Source organism: Diuraphis noxia, unplaced genomic scaffold, assembly GCF_037042655.1.
Source record: "Diuraphis noxia isolate RWA-SAM2 unplaced genomic scaffold, SU_Dnox_SAM2 contig0004, whole genome shotgun sequence".
In the NCBI taxonomy this organism is placed as follows: Eukaryota; Metazoa; Arthropoda; class Insecta; order Hemiptera; family Aphididae; genus Diuraphis; species Diuraphis noxia.
The window spans coordinates 63,729,031-63,751,788 of NW_028301714.1; the positions used below are offsets into that span (position 1 = coordinate 63,729,031).

General features: G+C 27.8%; 1 protein-coding gene across 3 annotated transcripts in view; it reads right to left on the reverse strand.

Annotated features, from left to right (window-relative positions):
• The window catches only part of LOC107163363 (PR domain zinc finger protein 10-like), a 67,845-nt gene extending 54,500 nt beyond the window's left edge, over positions 1-13,345 (reverse strand). The window contains exons 1-7 of one of the 3 annotated variants that reach the window (XM_089226227.1): positions 13,118-13,345; positions 12,652-12,774; positions 10,994-11,129; positions 10,237-10,902; positions 9,979-10,116; positions 7,942-8,103; positions 7,699-7,866 (exon numbers count right to left, since the gene is read on the reverse strand). In XM_089226227.1, coding sequence (XP_089082353.1) covers positions 7,699-7,866; positions 7,942-8,103; positions 9,979-10,116; positions 10,237-10,902; positions 10,994-11,129; positions 12,652-12,762 — 1,381 coding nt within the window. In that variant the 5' untranslated portion in view covers positions 12,763-12,774; positions 13,118-13,345. Of the gene's footprint in view, positions 1-7,698; positions 7,867-7,941; positions 8,104-9,978; positions 10,117-10,236; positions 10,903-10,993; positions 11,130-12,651; positions 12,775-13,113 lie in introns of all 3 variants that reach the window. The other 2 variants (XM_089226226.1, XM_015510756.2) reach the window with 2 other exon arrangements.
• Between the last annotated feature and the right edge of the window lie 9,413 nt (positions 13,346-22,758).

Below are 22,758 nucleotides of genomic sequence, written 5' to 3' on the forward strand. Positions count from 1 at the left end.
TTCAAGTATCTACAACTTATACTTTTTGAATAATTACAAATATTTTAAATCGTTTGAGGATTAATCGTTATCATTACGCTATTTCGTAAAAATTTAAAATTCATGCACTTACAATTTTTCCTATAATGATGTTTTTCTCTATAGCTACTCGAAGGAAAACTAATAGAAAACTTAGTGTTGTATTTTTAATCCTTAGTTATAAACACAAAAAATTTAATGATTTTTCAACTTCAAAATTACTTGCAAATTTTCGCGTTTTCGACAGATTTCGTAAAAATTTGAACCATAAACGCTTATAAAAATTGTTTCCAACGATTTTTAATTTTTTTTAGCTACAATAAGAACAACTCATAAGGAACCTTGTATTAAATTTTCAAGTTTTTTTGGTCATCCAAATTTTTTTACCGACACTTCAAAAAAAAATTCTCATAAAAATCGAAAATTTCAGTGGTCTATAAATAACTCAAAAAAGTCTAAAATTAAACTGTATATAGATAACACTAACACAAAAATTTGGTGCAAATTTCAAGTATTTACAGTGATTAGTTTTTGAATTACAACATTTACAACCATATAAAAAAATCGATTTGGTCGAAAACTGATTTTGCGTAAAAATTTCCGTTTTTCTGTCATTTTTTTTTTGTTTTTCTCGATTTTTTTGAAAACTGTTGGAAAATGTTTACTTTTGACCTCTATAATGCACCAAGGATATTCACTTTTACATCGGAAACCATCCCCAAAGTTTGAAATTGAAGCATTATTTTATTTCGACTAGTTATGCTGTACACAGACACAAAAACAAAAACAAAAAACACACATCATTGTAAAATCAATACATTCATCACTTCGTTCAGAACCTAAAACTAGAAAAGTTGAAAAATTAAAATGTCAGTAAACAGCTCAAAACTAATTCAATTATTTTGAAAATTTTATCAAATATAGAAAATGTCTATATAAACATTCAGTGAAAATTTCAAGTATTTGCGGTCATTTGTTTTAGAGTTACACCAAAATAAGAAAATTACTAAATGAGAAATCTATATAGTGAAAATCCAATGTTGTAAAAATTTAAATTTCAAACGCTTTATGAGCTTTATAACTTAATTTAACTTTCTGGTGGATATTTTTTTTTGTGATAAAGGTTGACAAACTTGTAAGAAATCTTGTATTACATTTTTAAATCTTAAATCTTAAAAAAAAAATTATGAATTTCTAACTTAAAATAATTTGCGAATTTTCGTGATTTTTACGTATTATGTGAAAATTAAAACTTTGAATGCTTATAAAAAAAAATTGTGACTGTGTATTTATTTTATTTTTCAACTTCTATTGTAACAATATGTTAGGGACCTTGTATTAAATTTTCAAGCTTTTCTACTAAAAAATAAATTTTTATCAATATTAATTTTAAAAAAAACTAATAATTATCATCGAAAATTGCATATTCTTGTAAATAGTTCAACTTATGTAAACATTCGGTGAAAATTTCATGCAAATATAGTCATTTGTTTTAAAGTTACATCAAAAACCAAAATCGAATTTGTCGATAGCTGAAAAAATTATTGTGCGTAAAAATTCCCGTTTTTTTCCTTAAATTTTAGTTAGTTTATCCCGATTATAATAAAAAAATTTTTAACTTTTAACTCCCTAAAGTACCAAATAGATTCGCTTTCTGATCTAACAATGTACCAAAGTCGAAAATTGAAGCATTTTTACTGCCCCAAAACGTAATGACAGACACCAAAAAAACACATCATTGTAAAATCAATACATTCCTCGCTCCACTAAGAATCTAAAATATCGTTTTTAATGATTAATAAATTATGTATTAAAAAAAATATTCAAGCATTATAACTGTCATTTTTTTTAAATAATGAGTGTTTTGCATTAAATTTATCACCCGGTATACAGAATTTCCCATGAAGATATGGGCGGGACACTTTCCGGCCAAAATGAACCTTTCCTTTTTTGGCCAGTTCACTTTTCGGCCATTCTGAAATGACCGTTTTCGGCCAGCACACTATTTTGGTCACCAATGAAATATTCTTTTCACATTTTATTTTTGTTAAACTACCAAAACCCTACTTTTTTTTAATAGACTGTATAAAATAATAATATATATATTTATATATAAAATGAATATATTAATTACATATACATTAAGATCCAATTATTTTGCATGTCTATTGTCTAAGTACTTTATTGATATATACGGCAGCAGACACAATGATACATGAACACGGATAGAAATATAATACAATGATATCGATCGACCAGATATCGACAAGAATAAGATACCTATAATACAATATAATAAAGATAAAAGTAAAAATAATAATAATAATAAAAATGACATCTAAAATTATTGTATTTCATTTAATGTCAACAATTGTCAATTATTAATTTATAATGTATTGAATTAAGTTTAAAAGTGTACAAAATAAAAGTAATATTATATTATTAATTTTTATTTTTTTTTACAATTATAAGGTTATAACCATTAGACCTTATATGTATCAGTATAAGGTCTATGGTCTATGCCCTATGGTATAACACATACGTGATACACGTTTAATAAATTCTATTCGTGTTATTTCTCCTCTCGCATAAAATAATATTTCATTGCCTCATTGGTGACAAAAATAGTGTGCGGGCCGAAAACGGTGCCGCCCGAAAATATATCCATTAGCCGTGAAGGGGACTAGCCGCCCGAAAAAAAAACCAATTTTTTGCCAACTTCTTTAAAAACAAAAAACATTAGTAAAAATCATGGGATTAATGAAAATAAAATGTTGAAAAGTTAAAATTAGCAGCAAAATAAACTCTATGAAATAGGTATCTTTATTGTTTTCAAAAATTAAAAATAAATTTTTAACTAATTTAAATAAATTAAAAAATAAAATATATGTAGCCCTTGTCTATGTGAATCTAATAAAAAAAACAGATTTATGATATAGTTATTATCTCAGGAGATATTGCGATCAGTAAATTCTTGCAGGACACTCAGTTAACCGTGTTGGTAAAGTAGGTATCCCGTTATTTATTTACTTATGCATATGATAATAACCGTTATTGCGTTCACTTGACACACGCACGAGACGATGGCGATCCACTAACCAAACTGCAATATCGATTTCGGTAACAGTCACTTCATAATAATATTATACGCAGAATGTGGCTATCATATTATGTGAAATATCGACTAACTAACTAATCTCGAACTATGAAAATTTATGTCCCAGATCCAGTGGTGGATTTAAGGGAGGGAGATTAATAGGATAAATACCCCCTTGAGGTTATTATATTAAAATTTAATAAATTTGTTTTAGAAAAAAAAATGTTTTCGTTTTGATAACCTACTAACCATACACTTACTTGTGAAAGTGAAATCAGTAGAGGATAAGGGTAATATTAATAGATTACTAAATCCGTAATAAACAATATTATTTATTAAAACTTATACTTGATAATAAAACTGTTAATAAAACTGCAATCTGAAGACATTATATTTGAGTGTAAAGGTGCTGAAGAAGAATTAAATGTTAGTTATTTACTACAAATTCATTCTGACGGTCCTGCGAGTGTGAATAATGAATATAATGATATTGGTGACTTGTTGGAGACAAAAACTATTTTCACTGATACCATTAGAAAACACTTGCTTACAAATCCATTTATTCCCCATCAGAAATAATGATCCACTACCATATTCTGAGCATTTAAAAAAAGGAAATATTGTAAAATATTGCTTAAGATTTCATCATTTTCAAGGATTTTTATGGATAATACGAGTATACTCACCATTTAAAAAAAGAATTTATTGTACATTTTGCACCATGTTCGCTTAAAATAAACAAGTATAGGGTCTTATAAATTTAACAGCGAAGCAGTATTAGTATTTAGTAAAATATCATCTTATTTCCTTTTCTAAACTTATTGGAATATATGGAGCATTTATAAACATGAAAATGCTGTATATCATAAAAATTAAGTTGAAGCTTCGAAAGACTTTTTAAAAATTTACCATCGGACAGAAATAGAAATAATTAATAGATTAGATCGGTTCTCAAACTTGTTTTTTCGGGTACCACTTAAGTCAGAGGTTCCCAAACTTTTCATACTCGTGGCACCCTTTTAGAACTGAAGTTTGCTCATGGCGCCCTTAATAAAATGTATGACCTTTTTTCATCTTAAAATATCGTTGTTTATTTTTAGACCAGATAACATAGCCGGAAGCGAGGCACAGCCGCGGCTCCCCTGACAACACACCGCGGCGCACCAGGGCACCGCGGCGCACAGTTTGGGAACCTCTGACTTAAGTATATTATCGATCAGTCACGTACCACTGATTACAAATATCGACAATATCAACGATTATACCTATACGATATCTTATTTATTGACGTATTTTCCGTGAAATCTAACCTTTATTATCTGAATATTTTATTTTTATAATTATTTTACTAACATATTATATACTATTGTGTAGAATGTAAATTTATGTAATCTTATTATATTTTTAATTTTAAATAAGTAATTCTGGATCCACCCCTGCCCAGATCATTTTTATTGAGTTGGTGTCCTGCGTTGGTGAGGCATTAGGATTTATAACGTTTATATTTATATTTATACGTTCTTAAATGTTTATAATTTTATAATACATGGAAACATATATTTATGAATGGGGTGCCTCAATCGCATAAATTCAATCACCCATATATCATTATTAGGTCCTAATATTTATTTACTAAAAGTAATCGTTTAGAACAGCAGTTCCCCACCTGTGCACCACGGTGCCCTAAGAGCACCACGGATGCGTGAATGAAAAAAATTATTAAATCATATTTTAAAAATTTACAATTTATTGTAGTTGAAAGACAAAAAAATGGTTTTACATACAAAATTACTTTGCATACTATCAGAATATCTAATATTAAATATAGTGTTTATAATACGTGTCAAATAATAATTCAATAATAGATAAAAATGACTATACCTTGTACCAAATAAGAGCGCACCAAATTTACGTAACAAAACCGGTTTTGCCTGTGGCCGTCCGGTGCGCTCTTATTTGGTACGGAGTATACATGAAATCAAATAACTTTAAGAAACTTTCCAAAAATAAGCAGCCTCAAATATCTCATTAATTATTAATTGTTCACTATTAAAGCAATTTTTTTTTTTTTTTTTACTTTCAACCATAAGATTTGTTAATAAAATGTTCAATAAAATTATTTAAATCAGTTATGAATGAAAACTAGTGTTTATTTTTATCACGTTTCTCGTGATATTCACAGACAGGCACCTAGCAAAATGTGTACAAACAAAAGGGCACCGCCAGCTAAAAAGGTTGGGAACCGCTGGCTTAGAGCTTACCAATTTTGTACAGCAAAGGAAAAAACTCTTTAAAGTGAAGAACCCAGTATTTCAATATTTTAAAGAGGTATATATTTTTAAGCCTGTCACCCTTTCTAAAACTGGTTCTGTTGTTCTGTACATAAATATACATATACATATACTAAATAACCTTAACAAACAATTTACTTGCACTAAGAATTGTACTGACCGTTAAGTGTGATTTAAAGTAAAAAATGTTCACTATATTTAGTATTCATATTGCTATATCTTAGCAATCTAAAATTTTAATATTATGTCCTGAACTTAAGGGGGCTCCAGCGTATCATGTTTTAAGGAGTAATATTTAGGCAATTCACATAACATGAACATTTGGGCTATGTCTATGTGTGAGTAGTAAATGAACATTAGTGTGTGTAATCCATTATCGCGTGCCACGGACATTCGGTCGTCGACAGTATTACGAATTCCCAGAACTACGTATACCTAATTAAAATGGCAATATATCATGTTCAATTGCGCGCGTTATCTTTTACCACGGTTTAAGATATATCGTATATATTATATATTAGTATAATATATATTAGTATTATATTATTATTATTATATATTAGTATATATTATATATATAGTATATCTTAAACCGTGTCTTTTACTATTATATTACCTACTAACTACTCGGCTTTCGCTGCAATTCGCAAAAATGTACAATTACATTATACTACACAAGAGAATCACTTTGTTATTTCATAGTAAGTTATTAACTATTACATTGCTTAACATTTTTATACAAATACAATTATTTAAAAAAGTAGTGTTAAAAACCATCCCCGATAGGAAAAGGAAACTCACGTTCATTTACTAAATCAATTAATTCTAAAACCATATAAAAAAAAATAAAAAATAAAAAACTTAAAAATTGATACATTTTTTTTCTCGAAATATTCAATATAGCCAATATGTAAATTTGATTTTCAGAAAAATTTATATGGTTAAAACACTTATTTAAGTCAAAAGGCTGATTTTTTAAAAATTTTTTAAATATAAATATTTTCGTTAGGTAAATTATAATATAATTTATAGTTTATACATCACAAATTATTAAAATAAATACAATAAAAAATTAATAAAATTTAACATGCACTTATTTAAAAATGTTCTTATAAAATATTTTTTAAAAACTTTATTATTATTTGAAATTACAAGGTTTCTAACATAATCTAGATCGTAATTTACATAACGAAAATATTGATAGTGTTATTATACTTTGTATTTCCTTGAAATTTAAATATATGTGGGTTGTATTAAATTTGGAAAAATATAATTATTATTGTCGCCCATTAGTAATGTTCTATACCTATCCAATAATCTTTATCGGCTAATTGTTTCCGACTTCCGAGAATCTATAACGGCCGGTCGGCAGCCGCGAGCCGCCGCAGAAATAAACTCTCGCACGCGCAGGAACATGTCAATACTTTACGAAAAGTGAAATATAATATTCATGTTTGCAATGCTATAAAAACTACTAAAAGCGGTAGTAAATTAAACATACTTCCTGAAGGCCGATTGTAATTTTGAAAAAATGGTTGAATTTATAAACTTCTAGACTATGCTCTTTAGGAATCACTTTTTCGATTTAAAATTAGATGTGCCAAAAATAAATACAAATGTAACGTAATTATTTCATGGAATTTTTGAAAAAAAAATCGTTATTTTAAGGTCTTTTAAAATTGAAAATTGAAAATCGACTTCCTAAATAACCTAGATATTTTGTCAGAGTTCATACATGTATAAAAAATTAAAATCGGACATTCCAAAGTATGTGTAATTTACTACCGCTTATTGGTCTAAAACGCTTGAAAAATTCGTCTGCTGCTTATTACAATAACTTGTATTATTAAATTTTAAACAATATTTTGTTGAATTTTTCAATTATAAATACTAATAATTGTATAAGATAATATGCAGTAAAATACTTAAATCAATAAAATTAAAAATAAAAGAGTCTTCATCATAAAATATTTAGTTAAATTAAGTAGTCTACTCTTTACCAAACACCATGTCAACTTTTAAAAAAAGTTGAATATATTTACTATCTTTAAAATTAATAATTAAAAAACACATCCTACAAGTAAAAGAGACTACAGTTGGTAGCGATTTAGCTCCATTCAACTATTTTCTAGTTTAAGTTAATATATAAATAATTTAAATAGGTGTAACTGAAAAACTAACTCTAAATCAAAATTTAAGAATTACTTATCTATATACTGTATATATAATACATATGCATAATAACAATTATTACATAACAAAATAATTATTTAAACCATTAAAACCACTTACCTTCATTTGAAACATCAATTCTTCTAAACTGTTTATCTACTTCCAACAAATATTTAAACTCATCATTCATAGACTCTTCAACACACTCTTCATCCTTGATATTAACACCCTCTAATGGACCAAACTGGGTATGTTTTTGAATTGTTTTTCTTGCAAATACTCCAAACTCTTCAACAAACAATAATTATAATTATATAATAGAATCAAAATTAACACATCACATTATTCTTTAACATCACTCACTATTATTTAAATTTTCTTGATTTTTAATCTTCATAATTCTTAAATGTGTAGCAGGTAATGATGCTCTAGCTCTAGTTTGTACAGCTAGATCAATGATACTACTCACTCGATGTATTGGACAGTTTGATTCATTTTGATATAGCTTATTACAATCTTCACACCCTAGAAAAATCATATAAATTAACACAACACAAAACACAACTAAAATCACAAAAATATAGTTTTTAGTTCATAATAATAAATTCAAATATATTTTTCCTAATATTTCATTTATCAAATAAATATGTGCTTGAACCAAAGTACAGTAGTAAGTATTCACATATAATAATAGTTCAGTAGAAAGAGAATGTACAAGGTAAACACATTGCAATAGAAATAAAGGGTGGATGTTGGCTAAGCATATTAACCAGTCAGTTACATTATTCTGTAATTAGTAGAGCTTTTAAGAGAATGTTACGCACATATTTATTGTCTCTGTCTTACAAATGTGTAACATACCAAATTTTCGCTTAGCAAAGCACATTAAGCCCTGATAGTTTAAAAATTAAAGTAAACTAAACTAGTATAAAACTTGATGGTAAGAACATTATCTGTGTTTGTATGTGGGTTTTTTTATGATGACTAAGTTTTTAAGTGAGTTATGAGCATTTTTAAATACGCTTAATTTGCTACAAAATTGAACAATCGTAAAAACCCCACTTTCAAACACAGATAATGTTCTTACCATCAAGTTTCAAAATAGATTAATTTACTCTAATTTTTAAACTAACGGAGTTAAACGTGATCTGCTAAGTGTAAATTTGCTATGTTACGCATTTATAAGATGGAGACAACAAATATGAGTGTAGTGTCCTCTTAAGAATAGTAAGTGGAACAATTGAGCAGTTAGTATGTGTAGCGACATGAAAGTTGGTAAAGGAAAAGAGCAATGTGATGTCAGCATAATCACCAATAAGATTTTAAATGAACCTAGGTTACTATTTATTCTTCTATCAGCCAGAGTTAATATACCTAGTTCAAAAACAACTGGAGAATAGTTGTATAAGGAGTGGGGAATTTTTAGTATATAACCAGTGTAGGATATAAAACTTCTTTGGACTTGGACTTGCTTATGGTAGCAGTCTGAAGCTATAAGGGAATTCCACAAGACTAATTTGTATTCAAGCATGGGCCAAACTAACGAGCAATAAAGGGTCTTTATTAGAGAGATGAGCTAGAAGTTAGACAATTGTATGAAGGCCTAGCAACTTATTTATAAAATGTGAGAACGGTAATTGAAGTCTGGGAATAAGAGAACACCCAAGTTATTTTTGCAGTTGAGCAATTGCATGAACATTGATTCATTAAGGAACAATTTTGGGTAAATGGCTCACATTCAATTAAAAATCATTATAATATATTTTTTTTAAGTTATTATAAAATAACCTATTAAGCATTTTTAGTAAATTAATTGAAAACTTGAAGGGAAGTAGTTTCAACATCAAAATCCTATTGATACAAGCATAGCAATAACTAATAGACCACATTGCTGTAGCCTGGTATATCTTAATTATTCAGTTATTCTTGTGGGGCTTATTCTACATAAATAGTATCTAATTTATTTTACTAAGGGCTACACAAAATCTAACGTTGTACCTAAATAGGCTATGCTGTTCTGGAGAAAAAAATCTATTAATTAATAATGGAAGACAAATAGAAACCACTCACTATCTAACCAACAACTATAGCCACATTACAGTCCATGTTATTCAACATATTCAATAAATATTCTAACAGTACCTTCAGAGACCACAAAAGAACACCATGAAGTCTCAAAAATTCTGTCAAATGTATAATGGCACTGGACATCCAGTTGTTGAAAAATCTTAATAATTATCGTTACTATGAAAAGTTGCCTTTTAATATTATAACATTTTATTTTATAATTATTATTATCTATTTTAAATGATTTATTTCTAGTTAGTACATAATGTTTTTCTTAACCTATATTTCTATACCTATAAATAATAGAATATCATGTATTTTTCTAATGCTTACAATATTCTATTAGAGCAGGTGGCTTTGGATTAATTCTACTGATAAAATTAATACTAATATCTTCATCAATACAGAGTGGTTGTCTAACAAATTCTTCTGCTATCTTTTCAATTGTTTCTTTGGACATTCTTTGAAAACCTTAATAAAGAAAAACAAAAAAAAAATGTTTTATTTAATATTGATTTATTTATCTAATTAAGACATAAAGTTATTTAAATTGTATAAGTAAATAAATTTTAATTTCTGTTTTATAGATACCTGAACTATGTTGATGATGATCAACATCAAGAGAAACACTTTCAGATCCTTCATCGATTCTTCCTTTTAACTGACTAGTGTTAAGTGGAATTTGTGATTCATCAACAACTGCTATATCACAAGTGTCTATATTGTCCACTAATTCTTCGTGGTTGACTAGTAACTCTACATTATGATGTGATTTTGGAGAAGATAATAAACTTAAATCATCTATGGACACAATTTTTTGGGCAATATGATTATTTTGAATAGATCTAGACTGTGGTACAGTATAAAATTCATTTCCATCATTATTTAACACATTATTATCTTTCAAAGTCACTTCAATATAACTACCACCATTTTCTGAAAAGATAAAACGATTGTTCCCAGTCTCTAAAATCAAATCTTGATTACTTCCCAGATTATTGACAAAATTATCAGTTTGTTTGGGAATAAATGATAACTGATCAATTTGCACCAAAGAATTGTCATGTGATAAACTATCCATGACTGAATGTCTATTAGAGACTTGAGACATATTATTTGATTTAATGTGATATAAATCATTTTGAAAATACTGATCTGGCATTGATACCAAAGTCTCCACTTCTGACATAGTGTTGTATTCTGGTAACATTACAGTTTGTGAGTGTTTAGTCATTCCAAAATCTGTAGCTTGGTTATCTAAAAAATCAAAAATTAAGCAATTAATAAATTTAAATTGAATATATGTATATATATATATATATATATATATATATATATATTCAGTTACCAAGAACTGCCATGGAATGCATATCATTGTTGGTTAGTACATCAAATGGACGGCCGTTGGTATCTGATAATACAATACTATCATCTGTGAAGGTATCTTTAATGAAATCAATATTTTTAAACTTCATACCGCCAATCTATAACAAAACATTAGTTAATATAGGCATAACAGGTTAATTAATATATCTATATTAATATTACATAAAAACAATTCAATAATAATTACAGTAGAACCTTGATTATATGAACATCCATTATACAAACTGTTACAAACCGTTTACTTTCCGAACTACAATAGTGTATCAGAATGCTCTATATTCCGAATTTGATCAAAACAATAAGCAATATCATAAACATGATAACATATTCTTAAATACTTAGTTATAAGTAATACTTAATAATATATAGTATATAATTGTAAGTTAGGTCATTATAACTCGAGCCTGAATAGGCCACACTCACCTCACCCACTCCTTCCTCAACACCAAGAAACCTGCTCCAGTACGCAACACATGCAACGTGAACCTATAGATTGACCACATTATCACTAGATGCCCAAAATACACCAAAGCTCGGACAATTTTTAAAAATACAACTCCCCTCTTACTTTTAGTGAAAAGAACACCAAAGCAATTTTCAAATTTTTCCATTACATATACTTAAACCATAAATTGTAAATATCTATAAATTTTATTTCTGTACACACTCCACATTGTTAAAATTATAAGCTAATAACCTACGATGTTGAAGCCTTATCACTAATAAAAAAAATTAAAGTTTTTAAGAATATTTTAATTTAATATTTAACAATTCTCCTTATTGTTCGAACAATAATAGTTAATTATTAGAATATTTCAATGTGTAATAGTGCGTAGGTAGTAAATAAATAATTTCACAAATCATATGTACAGACCTTTTTTAAATCCCATACCTACTTCTATAACAGTTGAATAAATATTTAAGTAAATATAATTTTATATTTTTGAAATTGGAATCATTCTTGGGTACTTTTTTTTTTCATCAACCCGCGGCAACATAGGCCATTGGGTGTGGGGTGGTACAATAGGGGTTATTTTTCTATATTTATTTGTAGGTTTTTAAGTGGGTAGGGTTGTAACAAGTGTTTGTGTATGTGTGGCAAGGATATGTTGCTAAAAATCCCGGGTGGTCACCCATCCGGGAGCTAGCACTGGGGCCGATACGAACACTCAGTGCGTTTCCGCAGATTTAACGTACGACCGCACCTCACCAAGCCACTTAGGTACTTTTGTCAAAGGTCACAATGTTTGTTCACGATCAAGTATAAACCATCTTGTGTTAGGAGTAATTGCCCATAGTGTGATTTTTAGCAACTGGACAATGAAGAAGTACCTAAGAAACATATTTCATACAACTGCATGTCTGCATTTTATTTCAGTTCACATTGTTAAAATTGTAGGCTAATAACCTTAACCTAAGATGTTGAAGCATTGTCATTAAAAAAAAAATTAAAAAACAAAAAATTGTAAGTTGTAAAAAAAAAAAAAATGTTTTAAACAATTTCTAGTACCTATTCAAATTAGGTAAGGTCCCAAAAGTTTGGATAGTCAAGATTCTACTGTACATATAATAACAGGACATTTTTGTTATAATTTTTTTAGGTAAAAAAAGTTATATTACCACAAAATGACCCGTGTTGTGTTTCATTCCTGAAGGTCCTGGTCTATTGATATCATGTTGATCAAAATCATCTGAACACCAATCAGTACTTGAACCTTGTTTTAAGTCCATTGTTGAACAGTTCTAAAAATATACATTTTATTTATTTATAATTTATGTTTATAATCATATACAATAGTATAAAATCATATATTATGTGTTTTTTAAATTATCAAATTCAAAATGGAGGTCTTAAGATGTTGTATAACAAAGCAACCATGGTAGGTATCAAACACAATTTTCTACTGAAATGAATAACATAGTATCTTTATTAGAACATGTCATACAATGGTCAGTAAATTTTAGGATGTTACCAAGTCGTAACTTTCCAAAATTTGGATGCATTACTTATAATTAACTATTTTACATAAATAAACGGTTAATAACTGAATTTAAATATTATTATAAATTATAGGTACTTACTTACTTAGTTAATTGTGTGATATCAATAAGGATACACCAAAATGTATTCAATTTAAAACAAACGATAATGCAATGACGACAGTCAACATTTTTATGGTTTACGGCATTTACATATTTACAAAGTGTTACACGTACAACAATTAGACATTTTAGAGATCTAGAAAAAGGCTAATGAATAATGATTTACGAACATCATTTTAACGATTTTTAGGTTTTATTCATTTGTCAATGAAAAAAATATTATGATAAGGCTATTCAACTGATAACGTTTTATCTGCCAACTTTACAATAACCACATCTTTCATTTTATTACTCCCACCATTTGACTTCCAAAAATTCGAATCTTTTGAAGCTTTTTGCTTATTTTTCTTATATTCGTCTCCAGTGGCGTAAATTGGGCTAAATTGTTAGGGTTGCAATCAGTTTCCCGGTTAGACAGACTTTTGGGGGGCTAAGCCCCTCTACCCCCCCAAAAAGCTTTATATTGTTCTAAATATAATATTATAAGTAAAAAGTACACAATCTCAACAAAATTATTTTAACCTTAAACATATATAATATCTATTGGTGACTGGTATGTATTATGAATATACAATATAAATAGGGTATAATTAATTACCGTCAATAGAATATATATAATTTTCTTAAACAATATAATATGAATACATTAAATACTACAGTTCTTTTAATCTAGACTCTAATAAATAATTGTAACAAACTTGTTCAACAATAATATTATATTACCTGATAAATTAATTTACAGATCAAATATAAATTGTTTTATTTGTCAAAATTGTAGTTTTTATATAATGTAAATCTGCAGTAATATAGTTTAACCGCTACTTTAAACTTAATGCATACAAATCAAAAGTTATATATGAATTTAAAGTAAAGATAGATGCTTACTTTTGACTTCGATATTTTTACAAGAAATTTGTCTATTTTAGCAAGCTGTTGAAATACTTTTAATTTTGCATCGTTCGCGGAATAAGAAATAAATATACAAGTGTCAAAAAATAAATGAATATGTAAAACAAATAATAATAATTTTAATCAACAAACATAAAATAGTGAAACACGTTTTCACTATAAATATTCAGCTACCATTGAGATTCGACTCTGCCGATCACAATAAATACATATTGGTAGGTTTATTAATAGAAAATGGTCAAAAACAAAACTATAAGAAAATGTGGAAAGTATACATAATATGTATAATATAATAATAATTCCAGTGATTCAAAACAAAATAAAAAATTTGTTCTCAAAATATAAATTAGTCAATTAATTAAATAATTATTGATATTTTAATTTTTTGAAAACTGAAATCGTGATTTTCGGAGTCGCAAAAAGACACTCATGCAACGATGCAACTCTATAATATTTTCAGAGGTCGCAAATGCAACCCCGTCCGACCCCCAGTTTACGCCACTGTTCGTCTCTCCTTTTTAAATGCATATAATTATGTGAGGAATCCCGGAAAATTGTTCAATGAAAAAGGAACCAACAAAGCTATAAATAGTTTAAACATGTAACATGATGTCATGATGTTATAGAAAGTACATTTTTTCAAAATATACCGGTGCTTAGTATTCCCGGACAATTTTTAATGATATCTTTGTGGTTGATTTCCAAACTAAATCATTTTTACGTTTGTACTTTTCATTATAGATATAAGCATACTGTAAACATTAAATTAAAGCGTTAATTTATTTATTTATAGCACAGTATTGAAATATAATAATACTTATTATTTTTTTTTTTTTTTTTTTTTTTTTATACAAATGCACATACACAATCTATACAATTTGCACAATCAGCGTATACGATAAGAGTTTAAAAAAAACATGGATTGCTTGATGAAGAAGCCACCTATTAGTGGCACTTACTTACTTGACGAAATATTTAGGGTGATTGTGGGATATTTAATTTAAATGGTCACGACACCATTTCCTTTTGAGTCTACGTTGAGGATTTCCAGGAAGTGAAAAGGTATGCAGCTCTTTTATTAGTGGGTTAGGGTGATTTTCAAGTTTGTCAAAGAAACGTTTGTAAAATAGTTTCACTTCAGTTACAACAGGTAGAATACCTAGATCTTGGTGGAGAGTTACATTAGAGACGTAGAAGGGAGTGTTAGTGATTTTTCTGAGGGTAATATTCTGAAAGACTTGAATTTTATTTAGATTTGATTTTTTGGCAGATCCCCAGAGTTGTAACCCGTATGTCCATATTGGCTTAAGGAGAGTTTTATATACAAGTAGTTTTGTTTTTAAGTTAGTAAATTTATTTTTTGATAAAATTGTTTTTAGCGATCTAGATCGAGCGTTAAGGATTAATCTCTTAGCTCTTATATGCTTGTTCCAAGTTAATTTTTGGTCAAGGATTAATCCTAAATATTTAACAGCATTGAGTGATGGGATAGGTATGTTATTAATTGAAACATTTGGGCATTGACCTTGTCTTAGGGTAAAAGTTGTATGAACTGACTTAATAATACTTATGAATATATTTATCTAAGCAATTATATTATAGTGTGTTGTACAATTATGTCAATTTATTATACAATTTATTAAATATTATGGAGACAACGAACGTAAATGAATACGTTTAACACTGTGTAATTTAATCTGTGGTAATAAATAATAATAATAATAATATGCTAGTAATACAAAGTGTCCCGAGATAATCGTGATATCGAAATTCTGGCTTTGTAATAAAACTTATAGGGATAAAAACTACAATTGTTTCATATTTAATTTATTTCAACGTAATAAATAAAAGAATAAAAAGTATAATAAATTGTAATAATTATAGTGTTTCAGAATTTTATTGCGTGTAACCTCTACTTATTTTAATCCAATTAAAATCATATTTTAATGTACATGCACGAACCAATAAATTGACATAATTTAAAAATGAATTAAAAATGCTAGGTACTTACCTAAAATCGTTGGAGTGAAAGAAAATAGATGTTAACATTTAATTTAATGTATATGCTGAACATTCAATATAAATATCATACAAAACAGTGTTAGTTACATTTTAGTAAGTACTTATAGCTGATTATACTTCGTAGTTGGTATAATTTGTATTTTTTGCACATTGCTCATATAAATTTTGTAAAACTTAGGTAAATTAGGTAAACTATAAGGTCCATTTTGAAGTACATTTCAATTATTAAAAAATATTATTGATTTCTTACAACCCTTTTGAGTTTAATTTATCTAATCCTGGTTGTGAAACCAGATATAATTTTACAGACATACAGTGAGATATTCAAGACGATTTTCCGTTTTCTTGCCAACGTTCTTCACCCGCGGGTAGTTTTTGAAAAATTTAATTTTTAGGGGAATATATCGAGGTTCAAATTCTAAAAAATGGATATATTAATTGGTATAAAATATAGTAAAATTAATGGTTAAAAAATAATTAAAATAATATTATCTTATTGATGATAAAAAGATATTGTCTTAATAATAGTACTGACTATTTTTTTAACCTTATATCTTTGTGAATAAAGGTTTTTAGCACTTACGAATATATAAAAAAAAACGAGAAAAATAAAAAAAAAATTTTGTAAAGCCCATCAGGCACACATTTCTCATTAGGTATGGGTCACTTCATAATGACATCTGCATTCCCAACTTAAACAGCTTTGCCAAAATCACCTACAAAAAAACACATAAAACATTCAGTACATTAATAATCATCTAACTTTCATCCAATCAAATTCCAGGTAATCCACCCAGGCGTCTGAAAAGGAACTGGTGTAGGGACCTACTCTCTTCTTAATTCACTTTCCATGGGGTGCCGTCACTGGGCGACTTCTCCTTCCTGCCAATCAATCACCATCACATTTACCTATTGTATAACTGTAAATACAGATTGTAAATATGTTTCATCAAATAAATTTAAAAAATATAAATAAAGTATAAACTACACTTTTTTTTTTTTGTAAATACATTTTATAACTAATTACAATGTAATTATAATTAATAAATATGTGTTAGCCCTTCAATTACACATTTCTAATTCAATATTTGTAAAATTATAATTAATTTAAAACAATACAATTTTCTTCATCTAAAAAAAGGTTAGTGTGCCGTGTATGATAAAATTTTGAAAACCACTGGTCTACACCATAATATACAGATAGGTATATAGTTCAATATTCTCGGTGTCTTGGATGTTATTTTTTTAATATGTAAAATTCATTAGGTATAATAAATTTATATAAACATAATTATATATTTACTTTGAGTTTATTACCACGTGTTGTCGTGATTCGAAGTCATGGGTATTTTTTTAATACCTAACTGGTGGATTAAAAATTGACATGACATAGCAAACTTTAGTAAGGCTAAATTATCACCACTTAATTAGGTATACGATATGTCAATATACGAAACTTTTTAATAAAATATAGTACGTTAAATATATTATATTTTATAAATTGATAAAATTAAAATAACTTTGTATGTAGTAAGTGCGTTGTACGTATTTCCAAAACTTAGTGTCCCGATTTCACTTATTTCATATCATTCAGCACTCAGAAAACCTTAACATTCTAGGCCAGAAATTGCAGTAAATGACAAATATTGATTTCCAAATTACTTGAAATTTATGGATCACTTTCAGTCTTTCCTGGTCAAAAATAATGATCACAGATGTCAGATACAGATTAGGAGAAAACGTCGTCGGAAGAGCGGTAAGTACGTAGGTTGGATTTTACGTACCTAATACAATCGATCATAACAATATCATTAAAAAATCTTATACTTCAGCGTCATCTAGTGTCAAAAATAAATGATAATAGGTAAGTACGTTCCAAATTACAACGGTAGAAAGCACTGCGGCTATCGTCTTGGTACGTATCATTAGCATTGATTGTAAAAACTTTTATTATTTATAATTATAATCAAAGGTAATAAAGGTATAACTGGTTCTGTTGTGCGGACCACCGGCCATGATAACATCTATTAATATTAAATATTTTATTTTTATTGGAACTGAGTACCTGAGTATCTTCCCAACTAAAATGATTAAATATTGACGATTGAAAGCTGTATGCGGCGATTTCAAAGAGAAGAGACTAAACCAATATAAAGCCTAGTGTCTTATTGATTTTAAAGAGAAATTTCAATGAATTTTCTCTAGGCTTACTCGAGAATAAAAATACAAACTACCAGTCAACCGCAACAACCTTTCAAGAGTCTTACACTTACTCAAGACATAAAGTCAAGTTATCGCTACCCACTTTTGCGCAAATCATTTGTTATGGTTGGTTGGTTGGGTTAAGTTACCACATGATTAACCACGTCACCGAGTTATTGGACACAATATCTGAAAATTTTACGTTTACAATGCACACGCGTACTGTAAAACTGTAATACTATAATAATATATAATAGTGGAAACCATGAACATATAATAATATAATATAATATAATGGTGGAAATAATAATATAATAATATAATGGTGGAAACCACGGTCTTAGATTATTAGGTCTGGCAACTTGATAATGGAATCCGTGCTCCTAAAGACCGGACAGGGAATAGTCATGCACACGTGTCACTATCTAGCGGATTATTATTTTAGTTTTTATTTATTAACCGGGGCTTTCATTCTGCAGCAGCTGCCAGCTTTTCTACTGTATTGGAAAGTACTAGGGGAGTAGGTTTGGACTTTCGAGTGTACGTGTAGCATTTATAACCCATACATCAGGCACTATACAGTATACACTAATCTAGACTGGGAGAGACATGTCTGGAGGGAGGAGGGCGAAGTCATATTTTATATTTTTAAATGTGTAAACTAACACAGAAAAAAACATTGTAAAACCAATACACTCATATCCCCGCCTAAATCTAAAACATTAATCAAAAATTGCGCCAAAAGTTATTAAAACAAAGGTATATTGTTAAGTAATTTAACTTAAGTAATGAGTGTTTTCGTAGATTATAACTTTTGGATTTTTTTTATATTATTAATCAGTCCGACTCTTAGTCATCATGCCAAAAAAATGTGCCATATGCAATATAGGTACAGAAGGAGTACCGACTTTTATAGTCACTAAAAAGCGTAGAGAAAATTGGGAATTTGTAGTTCCAATTCCCCTATTAGTAGGTGATCGAATTTGTCAAACACATTTTCCCAAAGCTTTTTGGATAAAATAAAATATAAAAGACGGCCCAGAACAAACAAAACGTTCAAGAGTAAGTTTTTCAAACTAAAATGTATAATATGTGTTATATAATAAAAATAATAAAATAATATATTTATATAATACATTTTTTTTTTTTTTTATTAGCTTTTAGTAATAAACTTTAATAGCTCGACAGTTAATATAGAAATAATACATTTACATTATATTATTTACATTATTTTTTTTTTAACATATATTTTTATAATAAGATACTTTTAAAAGCAGATGCATATCCTATAGTTGAATTTGAAGGTTTAAGTAATAATATTCCTGATACTGTTGACATGGATTTATTATATAATATTAAATGTTGAATATAAAAAAAAAGACATGATGCTTTTACAGTTTTACTAATAACAAACTGGCAGGTGGTAACCTTCGTGGGATTTTCCTCTGCAACTATACAGGGGAATCGATGTTACCTACGATAGTTACTACGTGAGTATAACTCTAATGTTTTAAAATATCTTCTACAAATAGCCAATAATAAGTACATAAAACGATAAAACAAACGATATCGAAAAAAATAGCAGATAACGCATGTAAAACTGACCTTAGGTAGGTAGTATAGATACTCCTATATGGACTATGGCATATAGTTATAGATAATTATCTAGTTTATATTAATGTATTATAGTGGTTTAGATAATCATAAAAATAATGAAGCACCATCAATTAAAATAATTATAAGTCTACAAGCAGTGTACTGAATACCTACAAATACCAAAATTAGATAATGATTAATGACATGCGTACCAATGACGTATATTCAGATGACAATGAAAATAATTGGATTGATGCCAAAACCTACTTTACCCTGGAGATTCCACGAAATAATGATATTTTAATTCTACTTTGATAGTTTTGAACAATTTTTAGGATTTGTTCATCCTCAACAATAAATTTCTTTAATTTTTTAGAGTAACTGTTAGCTGCTTCAATGAATAATGAATAAACAATAAACAATAGGTAAGGCACGGACGGTACGGTTATCATTTATATATAAATCAGAAATAAAACATAATTCCTACCATCCTACGTGAAATATTTTAGGCGATCTATCATAAGTATAAAGTAAAAATTATATTTTATTTTTGATTATTAAATCTATTAATTTTTAAAATGTTTTAATTTTTCTTTAAATATTTTAATAGATACTAATCTAGGCGGCACAGGGCGTATTCAATGAAATACATTTTTTTCATACTGTGATTTATTTTTTTTAATTTGTACTACCTACTCATATTTTTATTGATTGATTTATTCATATTTTTTACATCCAATAGTATCCCCGCTTAAACGGCTAAGTCTATTTGTCTTAGATCGTATTTTCATTGGTTTTTATAAATACTATAGAATGTGTAGTTTCCTCTCATCTATATCTAACTAAATACCTGCTTATAATTTTAATTTTTCAATTTCTGTAACCAAATTAATTCTCCTCTTAAAAATTCTCTATTATTTATTTTTTATTTTTTTATTGATCTATTTGTTACAACCCGGCATCTTAGGCCATTGGTTACAGTTTTTTTTTTTTTATGTGATACTTTGTTACATAATTGTATTTACATTTACATTTACATTATATTTGTTTTATTAAATTAGTTGATTTTAAAAAATTAAGTATTTTCCTGTTTTGGTCGGGATCCGGACCGAGTAGTGAATCAAGTGTTTCTGTAATATTGAAGTTTATTCGTTCCTGTTGATATAGTTGGCATTCCGTTACCGTTAGTATATATTATGTTTGATAGTGAGCGAGGTCCCACATCCTTCGCATATTATTTCTTTTATATGTATTGTATAAATGTAAAATGAAATATATAAATATAAAATAAGTACTCATTTACAATTTGCATAAATTATATTGTGTTCAGAATAATAACTATTATTCCTCGTTCCTCGCAAGATCTATACAGCCAACACTAAATTGTGACATTCCGCCTACCTATAAAGTAGCAGTCACAAATTATAATAACAATATTAATAAATAATTGCCAATATATTGTACCTATAGTTAGGTAGGTATATATAATTATATAGTATATACCTATACTAGCTATACTACCAACTAAACAGTTAACACTACGCAAGTGCATTGCAACTACTCAAAATACTATAATAGTATAAAATATTAAATACTGATAAATTATACTATGTAGAAGGACATTGAAGAGATCATTAAACATTGAAATGTGCACTTGGTTATAGTCGTAAAGTTATAACTATAAATCATAGTAGGTGCATGGGTAATAATTAAATTAATGACTGATAATCGTTCATAATAATTATGTTATAAGTCACAATAATATATAGAAAATTTGATGAATTTGTGAATATTAACAACTTAAATTATCTACCTACACTGCAGTAGACAATTGATAATACGAGATTTATGATCATCATCGAAAATTCGAAATCCAATGTGTAAAATCTAGAAATGAGTGGTACTTGCAATGGTTGACTGGGGGGGGGGACTGAGTACCTCTATTAATATTTTTTGGATTCGCTAGCGTACCCCTACTTCTTTTGTAAAGAGGAACGCATGGGAGGGATTGTTATGTAAACTTTTAACTTGCCTACTAATTAAAATTAAATACAAAATTGTGTTTGAAAATTTAAATTATAATTTTATTGTATTGATATTTGCATGATATCTAATTCTAATATGAAGTGAACCTTAAGTTACACGGTTACATCTAATAAATTATGATTTATATGTTATGATTCATTGATAGATGTTTCTTAATAATTTATTATGCTTCTTAAAAGGGACCATAAATGGTGGTGTTGGGTGACACCCCCACCACCATAGTTATGTAAGCTTTATTAAAATGCTAGGGACGCTACATTTTAAAAGTAGCTAGAGTACCTCTATTACTTTATTTTCAAGTCAACTACTGGGAATAAGCAATAAGCAGTGGTCGGGACGTTCACTAAAATACTGAATTCGTTCACGTTCACGTTTTTTTTTCAAAAGAACGTTCACGTTATTTGAAAAAATGAACACGTTCATTAGGTCGTTCATCAAATTTTTGTTTAGAATAGTTTACCAGCAGTTTATATAGAAAATCATTGAAAAAAAATAAAATTAAAACACAATTTAGACGTTAGAGCATAATATAAATTTTCAAAAGTATCTCAATTATATGCATATATTTATTAAATTTAGCATCTTAAAAATCGTTCAAATTAATTTAAATATAAACGTCGTTCACGTTCATGTTCTATTTGAAAAGAAAACGAGTGGCGTTCGCGTATAGTTCACTAACTATTAACATGAATGTGTAATCGTGTGTTCATGAACGACGATCTTTTCTGTAAACAGTGGGAATAAGCATTATTTTTTCCGGAAACCAATATTTAGTACAGTAGATATTACCTAGTAGGTACCTAATCATTAATCAATTTATTGATAATCAGATTAGTTTATATTAGCACA